The sequence below is a fragment of the Pangasianodon hypophthalmus genome, chromosome 22, assembly GCF_027358585.1.
Source record: "Pangasianodon hypophthalmus isolate fPanHyp1 chromosome 22, fPanHyp1.pri, whole genome shotgun sequence".
NCBI lineage: Eukaryota > Metazoa > Chordata > Actinopteri > Siluriformes > Pangasiidae > Pangasianodon > Pangasianodon hypophthalmus.
The window spans coordinates 12,221,704-12,239,151 of record NC_069731.1 but is presented as its reverse complement, the minus strand read 5'-3'; the positions used below and the strand labels follow the sequence as shown (position 1 = coordinate 12,239,151).

The window sequence follows — 17,448 nt, the reverse complement described above, 5'->3', positions numbered from 1 at the left end:
CTGCCGTGGCCCGTGTTCGATTCCTGGCCAGGGAACACACGACAGTGCACTCCCTGTGCCGGTCCCAAGCCCGGATAATTTGGGGAGGGTTGGGTCAGGAAGGGCATCAGGCGTAAAAACTGTGCCAAATCAAATATGCAGACCAATGATCTGCTGTAGCAACCCCTAACAGGAGCAGCCGAAAGAAGAAGTTCAACAATAACAACACTGAGAACATTTGGATTTAAGATCAAAAGATGAATATGAGACAATAGATCAGAATTTTAGCTTTAATTTCCTGATATTTACATCTAGATGTTTTAAACAACTTAGAACATGGCACCTTTTGTTTGAACCCACCAGTTTTTTTACAGTGGTCAAAAATATTGGAACATTGCCGACACGATATTGAAACATGACTGACAGATGTTTCTTGTTGCCTGGGTGTGCCACGTTAGATTAATTGTTTAAAAATTAATAGCTCTGAAAGTCTACTCTTAGTTTGAACCCTGGGTTTCACCTGTGAAGACTGCATTTGTTGTTAAAAAGGATAAACCAACATGAAGACCAGAGAGCTGTCTCTGGGAGAAAAGCAAGCTATTTTACATTTAAATTTACATTTACATTATTGGCATTTGGCAGACGCCCTTATCCAGAGTGACTTACAAACATGCTTTGAAGTCTCTATCAATAAATACATTCTGATACTGGTTTGCTAGGTCACAAACTAAGAATACCAACAGTCCAAAACTCTGTTGGGGAATTAATATAGGAACAAGTGCTCAGACAATATAGTTTTTTTTTTTCCTAAATCCAGTGCTAATTTAAGTACTTTAGGAAGAGGTAAGTCTTCAGATGTCATTTAAAGACTGCCAGTGCCTATTTTGAAGCCAGGAAAAGAGGGAAATTAAATCAGAGCCATTGCACAAGTATTGGGCATAGCCAATACAACAATTTGGAATGTCCTGAAAAAGAAAAGGAACCACTGGTGTACTAACACCCAGACATGGAACAGTTTGGCCAACTACTGCAGCTGACGACAGTTGAAAGACTGAAGAAAAATCCAAAAACAACAGTCAGTGACATCAACAACAACCTCCACAGGTCAAGGGTGAAGGTATCACAATCCTCCATTCCAAAAAGACTTTGAGAGCAGAAATATAGAGGCCATACCACAACATGCAAACCACTGATCAGCAGTAAGTATCGGAAGGCCAGATTGGAATTCACAAAGAAATACAGAGATGAGCCAGAAGCTCTCTGGAACCAAGATTAACCTCCACCAAAGTGATGGAAAGGCCAAAGTGTGGAGAAAGAAAGGATCTGCTCATGATCCAAAACATATGAGCTCATCGGTCATGGCTTTGGCTTGCATGGCTGCTTCTGGAATGGGCTCACTAATCTGTATTGATGATGTAACTTATAACCGTAGCAGCAGAATGAATTCAGAAGTCTACAGAAACATTCTGTCTGCTAATTTACAGAGAAATGCATCCAATTTAATTGGGAGGAACTTCATCATGTATCATGCACCAAAACACTCTGCCAACACAACAAAGGAATTCATCAGGGGAAAAAAGTGGAAGGTTTTAGACTGGCCAAGGCAATTACCAGACCTTAACCTGATTGAACATGCATTTCACCTCCTGAAGAGGAGAGAAATCCCCAAAACAACCAACAACTGAAAAAAGATGTGGTACAAGCCTGGAAAAGCATCACAAAAGAAGAATGCAAGAGTTTGGTGATGTCACTGGGTCGCTAGCTTGATGGAGTTATTACAAGCAAGGGATATGCAACCAAATATTAAGTGTTATTTACTTTAAGATGATTCCAATTCCTATTCCAATACTTTTGCTCACCTAAAAATTGGATGGTCTGCCACCAAAGGTGACATGTTCTAAGTTGTTTAACATATCTAGATATCAGAAAATAAAAGCTGAAATTCTGATCTATAGTCTCATATTCATCTTTTGATCTCAAACCCAAATGTCTTCATAGTATAGCAAAAACAAAAGATTTGGCCTTGCCGTTGCAATACCTTCGAAGGGGACTGTACACTGGAAATGTGCGTGTTTGGGTGAAAATGGTTAAATTAGTAAATCTAAAGTGTTAGAGACCCCAGCACCAAGCTCCAGACTTGACTGACCAGATAAATTGCTGCTCTGATTAATTAGCACCAAGAGCATACACTGTTCTGGAAGAGCAGAAATGCTATTGTGATCTGAAATGGTGTTATTTAATGGGGATAGTGCATGTATTTTTCATTATTTGATATTACATTTAATTAATATTTCACTTCATAGTAGTACTGTTGCCATGGAGATCCCTTAAGCCCAAAGAAAGCTCTTTCCCCGCAACCTTCACAGTCAGATCTAAGGGTTAGACATGACTAATCAGTAAATGCACTTGTAGTGTTCAGGGACTGAGTAAGCACTCTCCTTTTCTGCCTCCCCCACAGTATGGGAGCATGAGTCAGAGGTTTGTGTCTGTGTGAGAGATAGTGTAGCTCCAAATGGCAGTGTTGGCACTGGAAAATGAGTCAGCCATTGATGGATTAGAGGGAGAGGTTTTATGCTGCAAGAACTCTCTCTCTTTCTCTCTCTCTGTGACACACACACACACACACACACACACACACACACAGACACATGCACTCTCACATCCATGCACTTACAGCTTGTTTCTGGTAATTCTGTCTCTTATAAAGAGCATCATGCTGGGATGTCTGTAACACATTGCACATGTAGCACAAATAGCTTTAGGTTGCAGAGCATATTTTAAGTGATTAGCAACATCATGTAGAGTTATGAATAATGCTGAAAAACATTATGCTCTCACATGGTAACAGATGTTTTTTGATAGTCATGGGCTTGAAAGTGGTTTTACGCCCTTTAACTCGATGCTTTTTTGTTAATAAAACATCCTGATGAGACGCTATGATGAATATTAATACATTAATATGTATTGGAATATCCCTGCTAGCTTTCCACAGACTCATGGCTGGATCTCAATATCCCATGCAGACAGAGTGCTTAAACGCTCGTTGAATCAGTGGCATTCCATGCACAGGGGATTCAGCTGACGCTGTGTGTCCCGATATAAACGCACCACTTTGTTGTGTATTGAGCAGTGGTTCATGTTTTATTCATAGAGCGGATGTTTTATTGATGCAGTCTCAGATTTCTAAGTATGGCGAGTGGGAGCTAGAGGGTGTTAGTGCATCTCACTGATTCAGGCCAAAACCGCAACGCAGCCAGCACTGCTAGCTCTTATTCGCTAATATGATGACTGGGAACAGGTGGGACATGGACAGCTGAAATGAGGGACTTGGAAGTTACCAACATAAAAGTGTGTTTCATATACTAACAGTGAATACTTGCCTTAGTGTTTGCCTAGCAGTATCAGATTATTTTCCATTTGGGAGTTAACCATGTTAACTGGTTGTGGCTTTTTATAATTTGAGCTGTCAAAGACATGTGTTATAGCAAGAGATGATCAGAAAAATGATTGGGAATAATGCATAGTGGGATTCGGTGAGTTGTGGTTTCTTGCTGTTTTATCAAGATATTTTTATAGGATTTCAGCTTGTGCTTTTAATAAGCAAATAGTGAAACATTTGAAATGGGTTTATTAGAGCAATAGTGATTATTTCTCATTGCATACAAGTTACTTATTCCCTTATTTGTTATTTCTACTTTTTTAAAAAAGTAAAAACCTGCAAACTATGAATAAAACATCTGCTTCAGTATATATATTCAGCTATATATTCAGCTGTCAAAAACAATATTTCACAGAAGTTCAGATAGAATATAGTTGATAATTACTGCATTCCTAACCTTAAATCTTTACTTAAATTAATAATTGTGAGATACCCTGGCCTCTTTCACACACAGTTTCTTCATGTGCTTTGTTTTATCTTACAGAACCTTTGAACCACAGGTTTTTTTAAAGTGCTATATCATTATTTTGACTTAATAACTTGATATTTCTAGTTATCATTTCATTATTTTTACATATTATTTTCACTCCTAGCACATAACCTGAGGGAATTATGACCATAATGGTCATAGTGGTCATTTTGTCCATTTGAATTTGAAGTACCATAGACGAGTGCACTGCAGCGAATTAGCAGTCATTAGGCCTATACACTCACAGGCCACTTTAATAGGAACACCTGTACACCTGCTCAGTTACGCAGTTATCCAGTCATTCAAACATGTGGCAGCAGCACAATGCATAAACTCATGCAGATACAGGTGAAGAGCATCATTGAATGACAGGATAACTGCATAAATGAGCAGGTGTGCAGGTGTTCCTAATAAAGTGGACAGTAAGTGTATGTGCACTTAAGATTACTGATCATCTGAGAAACAAAATAAGAATAAGCTAATATTCAATAAAGAAACTGAGCCCATTCAACTGATATACAACATACAGTCATTGGTTGGATGAGAGAAGTAGAGGCCGTTGAGATTTGTAATGAGGACTTTGAAGGTCTAAATAAAAGTGTAAGGAGTAAAAAGTATGTTTGTTTTTTGTCTTGGAAATGTAATTAAGAGTACAAGTATTCAATTTCAGTAATACTCAAAGTATAAATAGACCAAAATAATACTTAACTGAAGTAACAAAGTACAATTACTCAAGTATTTTACACCCCTGATTTCCAGCCCTACGTACCGATATCCTTCCTCTAGATCTCACTGTAGATGTCACTTTAATCACTGTTCCTAGTGAAACACCAGCCAGTAGAACAGTATTTGCTAATGAAGCTTACTGCCCAAATGCTGAACTTTCTTTCAAAGTGACTTAGATCTTTTCCTCATGCCATGTTGATCCAAAATTGAGGTCAACTGGGCCTCAGCATTTATATACATAGCACAGAACATGGCAGAATGTTAATACCATTTTATCTTTTTTTGGTTGATTTTTTCCTTAAAGCGTTTACTGTAGAAGAACATGGCATATGTGAGCAGTTTATTCTAATGCAAAACAAATTCTCATCTAAATTCAACCACTGCATCAAAGAGTTTGTGTGCCTGACACAGGAAGACATTTATTACTCCAAGCTGAGATTGGGTACTTTTGGCCACTGAATTTTTCAGCCAAAAATGGGCAGAAAGTAAATTTTTTCAATCCATTTTCTGTACTGCTTATCATACACAGGGTCGTGGGGAGCCTGGAGGCTATCCCAGGGGACTCAGGACACAAGGCATGGGTCACCCTGGACGGGGTGCCAATCCATGACAGAGCACAATCACACACACTCACACACCCATTCACACAATACAGACAATTTAGAGATGCCAATCACCCTCATCGCATGTCTTTGGACTGGGGGAGGAAAATGGAGTACCCGGAGGATACCCCCAAAGCACGGGGAGAACATGCAAGCTCCGCTTGCACAGGGCGGAGGCTGGAATCGAACCCCCAACCCTAAGCCACTGTGCCCCCCAGACCTCAGCCAAAAAAGCAAAAATGTTAAAAATCTAACCTGCAAGTCGCTGAAGATTTGACTGCACATTCTCTATATATAATCTCTATATGGACTTAATCCTGATACCCTGAATACATGAAATGAATAAATGTAAACTCTTACTGATGCAGCAGGTTACTGATATGTGTTGGTAATGGTGGTAGGTTTCTTCACCTATAGTCAGAAAGTAATGTGCTTATACGGGTGAAAGGAGTGAAGGTTAAAATGGAGCTCATTCTCTTTTCTTTACTGTAGGTGGCAGGGGTGGACAGGGTGGCGGTGAGGCTTGGGGGGTCATTTTAAATCGTCCTTGCTTGTTTGTGTGTTATCTCTTGGCTACAGACCTGGCCCCAGCTTCAAGTATTACCAGCCTGACAGCTTCTGTAAATAGGACTCCAACACACACACACACACACACACACACACACACACAGAGAGAGAGAGAGAAATATATACACACATTGCAGAATTTATCTGTGTGAGAGTATTGTGTGTAAGTGCTCAATTAGAGAGTTGGGCTTTTAATAATGTGTTTAGTCTTTAGTGGACTCTCTATGGATCTCTATAATTTTTTTTCCCAAGGGTGGGGAAGAAGTAATGCAATACAAAGGTGTGTGTGAGCTAAAATAGAGTTGGATGTTACCTGATGTAAAGCTGGAATTCTAAAAGGAAAAGGATTACATATTGTTCCAGTGGATATAACAGATAAAATTGCACTGTAGCATCAGCATAAATTGTTTTGGGAAAGGATTTCACAGCCTAATCTCAGCTCAGCTCTCTAAATTCTGTGGTCACTAGAGAGTTCATCCCTCTTTCAAGTGTTTCCTCTGGAGTGGCTACATTTGCATGCATAATAAAATTTCCTATTATGTGCAATCAGCCTATCACGGTCATACTACTCATCATGCAAAAAAAAAAAAAGAAAAAAAAACTGTACATTTCAGAGAAGTATTAAGTGGGTATTAAAAATAAAAGGGAATATGAAAATGGGAATGTGTGACACGTATATGAGCACGATTAGAGCATAACCTTTTATAAAGTACAGCTTTTTGTGTCTTACAAGAATGCTTTCTTGTTCAGAATATTGGCTATAATAGCATCAGCATGGGCATGTATTCATCTGCTGCATTCTATGCCATATACTACATTATTAGCCTTTACTCCTTCTTCACCATCTTCCATAAATGTTTTTTCTCCTGTTCATCAAATCTTCCTCTCTCTCACTCTCTCTACTTCTCTGAGAGTCAAGGCTTGGTCTCCATAGCAACTGAGGGATCTCGATTAAACAATAGCCTAACTCCAGGGTCACGGCTTTGGGGATGTGTATGAACCCACGCATGTCTGTGTGTGTCTGTGTGTGTGAGTGAGTGTGTTCCTTTAATTGCTCTAAAGTGCTTCCGTCTATACAGAGAGATTCACAGTAACGCTTGTAAAATGAGGATGTCATTCAAAGCCTTCTAGATTGCTTCTCTCAGTTCTCTTGTGTCCAGAAGCCACTGAATTTAAACTACTGTTTCAGATGTAGTTGCATGTTTCAACACGTTTCAGTGTAACTCTCCCTCTCTCTCTCTCTCCATTTCTGGTCTCTTGCTTTGTGGAACATTGGCTGTACGTTTGAGAGCACAAGCTCCACTTATGTAGAAAAATACATTCTCTTCTCCCGCTTATATACCAGCTCTCCTGTTTCTCTGTTTCCCATATTTGGAGTGACGTAAGAGGACATTTTCGAAAACAACATTAAATTCATTACAGTAAATTAAATATGTGTCCAAAGGTGAGAGACAGCATTTCATTATGCCTAGTAATTGGCTCATATAGTCTGAAAAAGAAATATCGCCTAAATATCTTTTACACATGTTCTAACGTGACCTCCAATTGCTCAAGCCCACGGTTCTCAAACTGGGGTCCATGAAGCATATCCAGGTGATCCATATTTTTTTTTACATTTTGTTACAGTTGTGGAAATCACAATCCCCCCATTATCAAACTTATTATAATTATCATTATTACTGAGTTATTGGCATTATTAGCTTATTTGACTGGTACTTATTAACAAGTAGGCTTATAAAAAAATCTGTAAGCTAACAACAATTTAATAAAAATGTGTTCACTTCCTTCATTCAATTCATTTATTTATTCATCTTCAGTAAACACTTTATCCTGGTCAGGGTCATGGTGGATCTGGAAGCTATTCCAGGAACGTTAGGTGTGTGGCAGGAATACACCCAAGATGGGACGCCAGTCCATCCAAGGGCACCATACAAACATTCACACCAGTAACCAGTCCACTACCAGCATTTTTTGGGAGGTGGAAGGAAACCGGAGTGCCCTAAAAACTCCATACAGACAGTAACCTGAGCTCAGGATCGAACCAGGGACCCTGGTGCTGTGAGTTGGAAAAGCCACCCACTGTGCCAACCAATATTGGATTATGCTCTCAAAATAAATCTGTACTGAGGGGTCTGTGGATTGTTTTTACGCTTGAAGGGGTCCCTGGCTGTAGAACCCCTGTCTTAGACTATGTGACTTCCATTTAAAGGTTTATAGTAACTGGGTCTATTACTAGACTTGTTAGCTGTCTCCTACTGTTGGTTTTATAAATTTGATTTTATGTTGTTCTGCAGGAAGTTCATGCTCCATGAAGAAACAACATCTTATGAAGTGAAAATATCTTGAATATAGTTACAGTATTTCCTATTATATGTTTAGAGTAAACCAAATATAAGATTATTAAACCTACTTCTAGACATTTTTACTAATTTCAGGCTTGAAATAGTTGTTCTTGTTCTATTGGCAGATAATTTTTTTCATTTTAAGCATTTACTTCTAGAAGCAAAATTATTTGCCAATAGAATAAGAAAATGTAAAGCTTTTAACGTATAAAATCATCGAAAAACTGGGTGTATAATCTTTTATTTGATTTATAATGATGTCATCATAAGCAATATTAGATACATTTGCCCATATTCAAGATATTTTCACTTGCTAGGATATAATTTTTTGAAAACACGTCGTACGTCCTGGTATTTAGGTTGGTGTTTGAGACCCCTGTTATATTTTGTTGCTGTTTGTGTATGAACACACTCAGCGTTTAATCCTCATAACATTTCTCCAGCTCTGTTTTGCTTCAAGGGACAAAAACAATTATGTCCAGCAACAGCGTTGTGTGCTGTCTGCCACTTATTAGGTGATAAATGGATGTAGAGGTCTGCCTTCTGTTTGTTACATCTTATCAAGAAGTCCTAGAAAAACTGACCTTGGGCTGGGTTATGCTGCTCAGTTATAATCTATTATACTCTTTATATAGAATATCATCATAATGTATTCAAACCTGTACCACCACTGAGACACTACAAACACACAGGGTTTAGGAAAAGATATTAATATTCTGCCGAATCCTCGTAACATCCTTGTAATGATGACTTAGAAGAATCCTTTGTAACTTCTGTAGACTCACGATGGTAACACCTCACTGCCAGCCAGTGCGTTCTACTTTTTTAATGTGGTGTAGCACCAGTAAAAATCTTTTTCTCATATCTTTTTTATTACTGTCGGGTGGCCAGGTGGCACCCAGTTATTTTATTGTGGTGACAAACCTGTTAGGGGAAAAAAATATTTCAAATTTGTACAGCAAAATGTAATTCAGGTGTTTTATGCTTCAGTTATTTAGTTACTAACGTTAGAGAACATCAGGGCAGAGAATAAAAAAAAATCATAAGCCTTGTAAAGCAGTTGGACCCAAAAAAAAAAAAATCCATTCCTTTTATTGTAGTCTGTATGTAGGCCTAGTATAATGAAATAGTTAATAAAAAAAAATTATAAAAAAAAATTGTAATGCTTAAAAATATATTGAACGGCACTGCTGCCTCCATGCCTAAAATGCATAAAAAGCATTTTTATATATTAATATTCAAGTAGTTTATGCTTAATTAGAAATGATCTCTTTTGATTGTTGAATTGAGGCTGTAAAGTATAGCAGAAAAAAATATTGCACATACATGTCTATTTGACTGTTCTTTTTAAATATCAAATAATCGAATACCTTTTCTCGTGTTTGAGAGCTTGACTACAAAATGAACTCATTAGTCCAAATGCCCACCCCTAGTCTGGCTTAGCTAACTAAGCTGTTTTTCTCTTATTCTCTTATTAAGTGCAGTGCAACATTGAACAGGCTTGGCTAGCTGTCTAATGCATAATATCACTTAACGAGATTGTATGTGGAGAAAATGTTTATAGTTATATACAGTACTGTGCAGAAGTTAGAGACCAGCCTTTTGTTTTCAATCTAATGGCCATTCAGTACTTACTATTAATTATCTGGTGGCAAGCAATAATGAGGTGAAAACGTACAGTGCATTAATTCCATTTTCAGTCACACAGCCATGCTGTACTTATTTATGCAGGTCAATGTTAAAGTTCAATATTACAAATAAAATATTTATAGATTTCATACTTTTGTTGAATGATGATGAGAAAGTGTATTTAATAGAAAATCAAACAAAGTTCTTCAGTGAAAAGAGTATGAATACTATTCTAATACTAAACTTTAATATTGACCTGCATAAATAAGCATGGCTATTAAAATTGAATTATTGTTTTCCACCAAATAATTAAGAATAAATACTGAATGGCCATTTGACTGAAAACGAAAGGGTGATCTCTGATTTGGTTTGTATAAGTTTATTTTACCTAGTTTTTTATCCAGTAACCGAAGCCTTGTAATGTTACAGCCTGAGATAGCAAAATGATACCCTGAATGAAATCAGCCAAGACGTGATGATCCAGTATCATTTGGAAAATTTGAGGGAAGATATAACATTTTTAGTTGCATCTTTGTTCCTAGCAATATACCATTTATTTCTGGCTTTTACTTTAATTCCCTGAGCCAGTTTGGAGCCCTAGCTAACCTCAGTTAATGCTAGCACTCATTTCTCCACAAGTCATAGCTTCTTCTAGCAAACAAAATCATAATATGCATTTAATTTCACAAAGCACACAGTTTTAAATAATACTACCAGTCAAAATCCAGTACACAGAATGTCAGAAACACAGTAGCTAAAAATTAAGACCATTGGCGATACAGCATAAACCTACTTTAAAATACTTTTTAAAAAACTACACATAGTAATGTTTAGTTTTAGTTTCCTACTACAAAAACGTTTCTTACTGCTCAAGACTGCTGTGTATCACTGCCAGCTGAATTTTTCTGAGAACACAGAAATGGACATAGGTAAAAGATGGTAGTATATGTCAATCAGCGAAACCCAAATTTGAAATGGATGTTAAAATCTGACATAAACTGTATAAGTAATGTTTGGTTTATGTAGGATTAAGTAATCTTACATAAAAATCTCCAGCTACTGTACATGCACATTTCTTCATATCATTATATCTTTGATATCTTATTATTTCTGCATGCGTCAGTGTAAGAGTCTAAGAAGACATTCTTTTTTTCTAATGCAATTCCTACCTAAAGTTGGTTAAATGATTTGTCTGCCTGTGGGTTGGGAGCATACAATGCACACACTCCCTGTTCCTATTCTCAACATTAGCTCTGTACATTATTGAATATACTGTATGTATTATGCTGTGTATCAGTGAATTACTCATCTTTTGTAACATGTCTAGCAATCCTGACGAACAGAGAACAAATAAAGAACAGCAGTGGTGTCAGTGAAAGTGGCACAAGTGCAGCGCAGAGATGTACTCTGCCTGCTGCTTTCATGACCAATCATAAACATGGGGAGGTTTTAGAACGAAAGAAGAAATAAAACCGCTGCCTTGCTCAAAAGATGTGTTTTTGCATTAAAACACCTTTTCCTTTGAGTACACAGCCAGCTTAAATGTGGATGTGCTATCTAGGAGTCTGCAGCTGTAAGAAAGACATCTGCCATTAAATATGATACTGCCGAATTTAGCACAGCTTAAACATATAGCCTTAAAGATATATACAATATAAAATTGTCAAATTTAAATGTAGCTCAATGTCAGCGTCACTAATAATGACATGAATAATCAATCTTTTTAATTAAGCATGTACTCTCTTTTCCCTATGTTTCTCTGATTTTACCACTCTCTCCCCATTCCCCTCAGGCATTCTTCTGATCCTGTCAGTACCAGAGAAGCTGGTATCCTTTGCAGAGGAGCTCTCCCCGAGCTGGGCACCACGGAGCCTTGTCTCCATGTTACATTCGCCAAACCCACCTGGCTGGTGGAAGGGGTCTAGTACTGGTGGCCAGCCCACTTTCACAGGTCCCAATGTACCAGTGTCTGCCCTGACATTGACCCAGTTGCTGATACCTCACCTGGATCACACTACCACAGTCAAGACTAGCTTTGGACCAAGTCCAATGCCTAGTATTGAATCAAGAGACCATCCCTTCAGAACTGGGTTCCAGATCCCTGTTGGACCTGAGTCTAACAGAACCAGCTCCGGATCTATCATTGGACCATCCATGGTGTGGAATTCAAGTACTATTTCTGGGAACCTGGCCATAAAGCCTTCATATATCAGTAGGAGGCCAAGGAGCATAATGAACCAACCTGGGATGGTCAGTAGAAAGCAGAAGGTATCTACAGAGTCAGACTCTAATGTGGCCCCTGCTGCTGTTGGGCTTCAAAGAACTGAGTATTCCCGACTAAGGTCCACAAATGATTTGGAGCACGTAAGGTCCACTGATAACACCCAAGGGATGAGTGTTGAAGAGCCAACCAACCCCAGTTACCCTTACTCTTCAGTGATGTCATCATGGTTATCCATCCCTGCTATGGCACTTGAGAAAAGCCTCAGGCAGCATGCTCATTCCATCAAACAGCGTGATACTGCCAGTCTTCCTGAAAGCTCTACGGGGACGGTGCCCGTGTCCCCGTCACAACTGCAGCCCACTACTCTGCCCACCTATTTTTCCCTCAGCACAACTGCGCACGTGGAAACAAATGACGTTACCTTCCCTACTTCCACTGTGGCTACTCTGGACAGCAGCTCAGCAAAGACATTAGGTGGCACAAATACGCCTGTTAACGTAACCAGTGATGCTTTCTCCTCCCAGAGTAATGTAACAGACACCGGCACCAGCTCCATTAATGTCAGTTTAGTTACATCACTGAATATTCCCCCCCTCAAAAATTCAAGCGCCCCCGAGCTTCTGTCGAGAACAAATGTGAGTAGACTGCCTACCACTCCTCGAGGGCCCTGGGGCTCAGGGAACCAATCAGGCCCTGATCTTGACTCAGCCGAAAAGCATGCCACTATTTGCCTGACCAAAATGGACATTGTATGGGTGGTGCTTGCCATCAGTGTGCCTGTGTCCTCCTGCTGTGAGTATCTGGCATTATATTTGACCATTGGATGCCACTCACTATACTAATTGGCTTTATTGACTCCATTGGCTCCATTGTAAATAACGGCCTTTCAGGCTTTATCATTTTCACTCAGTCTAATGGCCCAAAATTATATGTCCTGTAGCCAGAATGCAATTGGTATGAATTCTCAGTTGATTGTTGGCTCTCTTCTCCTTCATAGCTGTGCTGCTGACAGTGTGCTGCATGAGAAAGAAGAAGAAGTCAACCAGCCATGAGAACAACCTGAGCTATTGGAACAACACCATCACCATGGACTACTTCAATCGCCATGCTGTGGAGCTCCCTCGCGAGATACTGCCACTGGAAACTGTTGATGTACGATTAACAACCAGTTTTACACCTAGAACTACACATTCCTACTTACATCCTTTCTTAGTCTTTTAATATTAATGAAATCAGGTGAAACAACCAGTTTCGTGACTAAAGAGGTTAAAAAAGTGCTATAGACATGACTATGCTATGCTTTTTTGCTAATCACACACAACTTTTTTTCCTAATCACACACAATTAAAAGCTGTGTAATTGTTAAGCCCTTAACATCAGGTGTGTTGTGTTAGAAATTAAATCAAATCAGAAAATATCACATTATTTTTGTTTAAATTCATGCTGATCTTTCATGAGATCCTGTCTATTTAAGTTAAGTAACGTAACTGTGGTAGATTGGTTGTGGTTTTCATACAGATTGATATGGATTTGTTGAGATGTGTTAAATTTAGTTCATAAATAAATTTGAAATGCATATAATCAAACTTGATTGGCAAAAGAAAATATATTTTTGAAATTTGTAATGTATATATTTTTTAACAGTAAAATTATACATCCCTTAAAATTATACTTAAGAATAGTAATGAAGTGCAATAAATTTTCCACCTCTGCGCGTCAGACATACTGACTTCTCTGCAGTCTGCGTTTGATTGCTGGGAATTCCTCTTTTTTTGGTACAGCTACAGGGGTATAATCGAGTACACAGTACAAGTGCATAGTACTTGGCTAAAGTTATGTATTCAAGCATCAATTTAGAGTCCCATATAGCAAAGTTGACTTTCCCTTGCAATGTTGATTTGATGTGAACCAAAGAACTGGTAGAACCCGGATCAAAATCTTGCTATTAAGTCCATGGCACTTAATCACTGGTTCCCCAGGTGGTTCAGTGCTACTCCCAAGTTAGGCATTGTTAGATAGTGAAGATTGCTAGTCTAGAATTTAACAGAACACTTAATCTAAGCACAATAATTAAACACAGTTTATCTTTAGGAGTTTGTTGTGACACGTTTATATTTCTTTATTCTAATAAAGATTTGTTCCACCAGCATTAAATTATATCACATGGTGTACCACCTTATCAGAGTGGAATCTGATTTTATGAATCACTGGGCACCCATATGTGCCAATTCCAAAACCATGGGCATTAACGTGGAGTTGGTTCCCCCTTTTCTGTTATAACTGCCTACACTCTTCTGGGAAGGCTTTCATCTAGATTTTGGAATGTGGCTATGGGGATTTCTCTATTCAGCCTCAAGAGCATTAGTGAGGTTGGGCACTGATGTCAAGTGAGAAGTCCTGGTGCGCAGTCAGCTTTAAAATTCATCCCAAAGCTGTTCAGTGGGGTTGAGGTCGGGGCTCGGGCAGCTCGAGTTCTTCCTTGCACAGGCGCATTGTCGTGCTGAAACAGGTTTGTGCCCTTTAGTTCCAATGAAGAGAAATCTACAGTATACCAAGACATTCTATACATTTGTGTGCTTCCAACTTTGTGGTAAGAGTTTGAGGAAGAACCACATATGGATGTGACGGACAGATATCCACATACTTTTGGCCATGTAGTGTATTTTAGCGATTAATTTTGTGGCATGTTTGTTGTGTACCACAAACTGACAAATGCTGCAAGTGAACAGACCGAGGTTGCTTTTGGGGACTGTAATATTTGACTGGTCTCTAGCTCCACCTAGTGTTTAGCTATCAGTAATATCTGTAAAATACACATTTCACTCATTTCTTGAGCAATCCTTCTTTTCCAGCTTGTCTGTGGTCAGTGTTTATATTATTGCCCCTTTATTTGCAATTTCCCTTCACTGAATCTCTTGCTATCTGACTTGCCTTCTTAGTTCTTTCTGTTTCTTTCTTGTATCGCTCTCTGCTAGTATATGCTGCCGTCATCTTTCCCTTCTATATTCTTATCCGGAGAGCTTCTTCAATCATTGCCAGGCTATGTGTACATGTGTAGCATTCTGCCATTCCTCATTTCTGTGATAAATGCCAATCAGACACAATCTGCCATGTCAGTTAACACCCCTGAGTTTAAATGCAAGAGTGTGATTCATCACTGACAACTGAACTCATATATTTCAGGAGCGGGAGACATGCCTACCCCCTAATGGTGACTACAGCGACAGTGGTGTAGTGCTGGTTAACCCTTTCTGCCAAGAGACTCTCTTCATCAACAGAGACAAGGCCTCTGACATCTGAGCTTGTCACCATTATCAAAGCTTGTCTGTTTCTTTTTCTTTCTCAAAGGTTTTTTTTTTATATATATATATATAATTTGGTGAATCTTCAGAGACTGAGCTTTATATATAAGATATATAGACAAGTTTAAAAAGACAAATGAATGAATTAAGAGCACTCTTGCTGTAAGGGTAAGCCCCCTTGCATATTTTTTTCCTGATGTACATTTTCTACAGATGCTTAATTGTGATAAGGGTTTTTATGTCTTTTTTGGATAAAAGCAGTGTGTGTGTGGTTTCTGTGGTGTTCAAGTGGCTTGGAATATAAAGCAATGCAATGTATGCTGTAAAGATGTGTGTGATCTTACCCAAAACACTTAAAAACTTAAAAGCCTGATGAACTTGAATTGCCTGTGTGTGAGGTGATGCAAAAGCAGATGACAGTTGGTATGTGCCTGGGTTCAGGGAGGTACCTAATCCCTGTATTATCATTGGAAGAGATGTAGTAGCTTGGTATGTCATGAGATCGAGGAAATTTTGAGTTTTTGCCCTTATGAGTCACCAGCGCAGGGACTATTCGAAAAGTCTATAGTCCTGTTGTAGACAGCACTGTGTTTCTGTGTCCAGTTGCATGTGACATGTCTGGTTTCACACATGTTTATACATCTGTGTGTGTGTGTGTGTGTGTGATAGATTAGGGATCATATTATATGTTACAGCATCTCTTAATTAAACATGGAGGCCAGTGTTTGAAATTGTTCCTACAAATCTCATATTTTTAACACATGATACTATTAGCTTGCTTTGTTAAGCTTAGCTGTGTTGGTCAATTTTGTATCCTTACATGCTTTTTTTTTTTTTTTTTTTGGATACAGTGGCACTTTTATTAACTCAGAAAGTGGTGGTAGATGTGTCTCAGATCCCTCATGACAAAAAAGCAGTTGTTTTTAAAAAAGGATAGGAAAGCTTCATAGTGTGAGGAAGGAAGAAGCCCTTTTGTCTGTTTGTGTATGTCTTTCTGCCTTTAAAATTGTTTTATTGTGAGCACTGAAGTTTGTCATATCTTGGACTGCATTGTTTTATGCTGAAAGAATAAGACCAAAAGTTGTCACTCTGTAGTTCTCCTCTGGTGTTTATTGCTGTATTGTACAGTTTTTTTCTGGATGATTATGAGTATAAAACACTGGATGTAATAGAGTAAAAGTATTAGAATAAGTGATCAAATCAGAGAAAATATTTTATACTGCAATATTTACTTTGAGCTTATGTATGAACATATTGTTATTCAGTCAGTCTTTCAGTAAATGTACCACATATTGAGTCAGCTCAGTAACAGTTTCTGTTGTTTAATTGTCTGTGTTTATCCTTTTTTTTTTTAAAAAATCTTTTATCATCCTGTTATTTTTATTTTACATTTAGGAAGGATATATAGGAGGGATATTGGGTTTATTGCTGACTGCTTTACAGAGTTATTAGAAGAGAGAATCACATTTTCAACTTATTTTTTATTGTAGCACATACACTGTACTTTTTAACTGCTGAGCAATAAAAGAAAAAATGGTTTATGGTGTTTTGTGTCTCCTTTCTGTCCCAATAGTCATTACCATTTTCTTAGGCATTTGAAATGTATGCTATTAACCATATTAAGAAGACTAGTTTTAGCCTCAGTTTGCAGAGCATATAATAGTTTTTGTACACCTTTCTTGCCATAAGCTTCAGAATCTTAAAGCATGAAATCTGATTCGCAGTTTCACAACCTGGAATTAAAATGGACTTAACTGGAATTTTTGCCAAAATTCCATTTATTTAATGTTATTTTTATTGCGACACAAAGGTTAATCAACATTTAGACAAAGAAATAGACATTTGTTGAACAACAATTTTTCAGGTCTTGCCACAGATTCTTAATTGGTTTAAAGTTAGGGCTTTGACTGGGCCATTCTAACACATTCAGATTCTTGGTCCAGATGCGTAGTGTCATTATCCTGGAAGGTGAAGGTGAAAGGTGAACAAGTTTCTTGCAGAGTGGAACAGATTTTCTTCTATGATTTCCCTATATTTAGCTCTATCCATCTTGCCATCAACCTTGACCCATTTCCTAGTCCCTGCCGATGAAAAGGATCTCTACAACATAATGCTACTACTACCATGCTTTAATAAAGGGATGGTGTTCTCAGAGTGATGAGCGGTGTT

The 17,448-nt window shown here is 38.2% G+C and overlaps 1 protein-coding gene across 3 annotated transcripts in view; it reads left to right on the top strand.

Moving 5' to 3' along the window:
- The window catches only part of tmem108 (transmembrane protein 108), a 71,065-nt gene extending 54,247 nt beyond the window's left edge, over positions 1 to 16,818 (top strand). For all 3 annotated transcript variants that reach the window (XM_034298062.2, XM_026937929.3, XM_026937928.3), the window contains 3 exons: positions 11,546 to 12,769; positions 12,975 to 13,129; positions 15,161 to 16,818. In XM_034298062.2, the coding sequence (XP_034153953.2) occupies positions 11,546 to 12,769; positions 12,975 to 13,129; positions 15,161 to 15,277 (1,496 nt within the window). In that variant the 3' untranslated portion in view covers positions 15,278 to 16,818. The remainder of the gene's footprint in view (positions 1 to 11,545; positions 12,770 to 12,974; positions 13,130 to 15,160) is intronic.
- Positions 16,819 to 17,448: the final 630 nt, after the last annotated feature.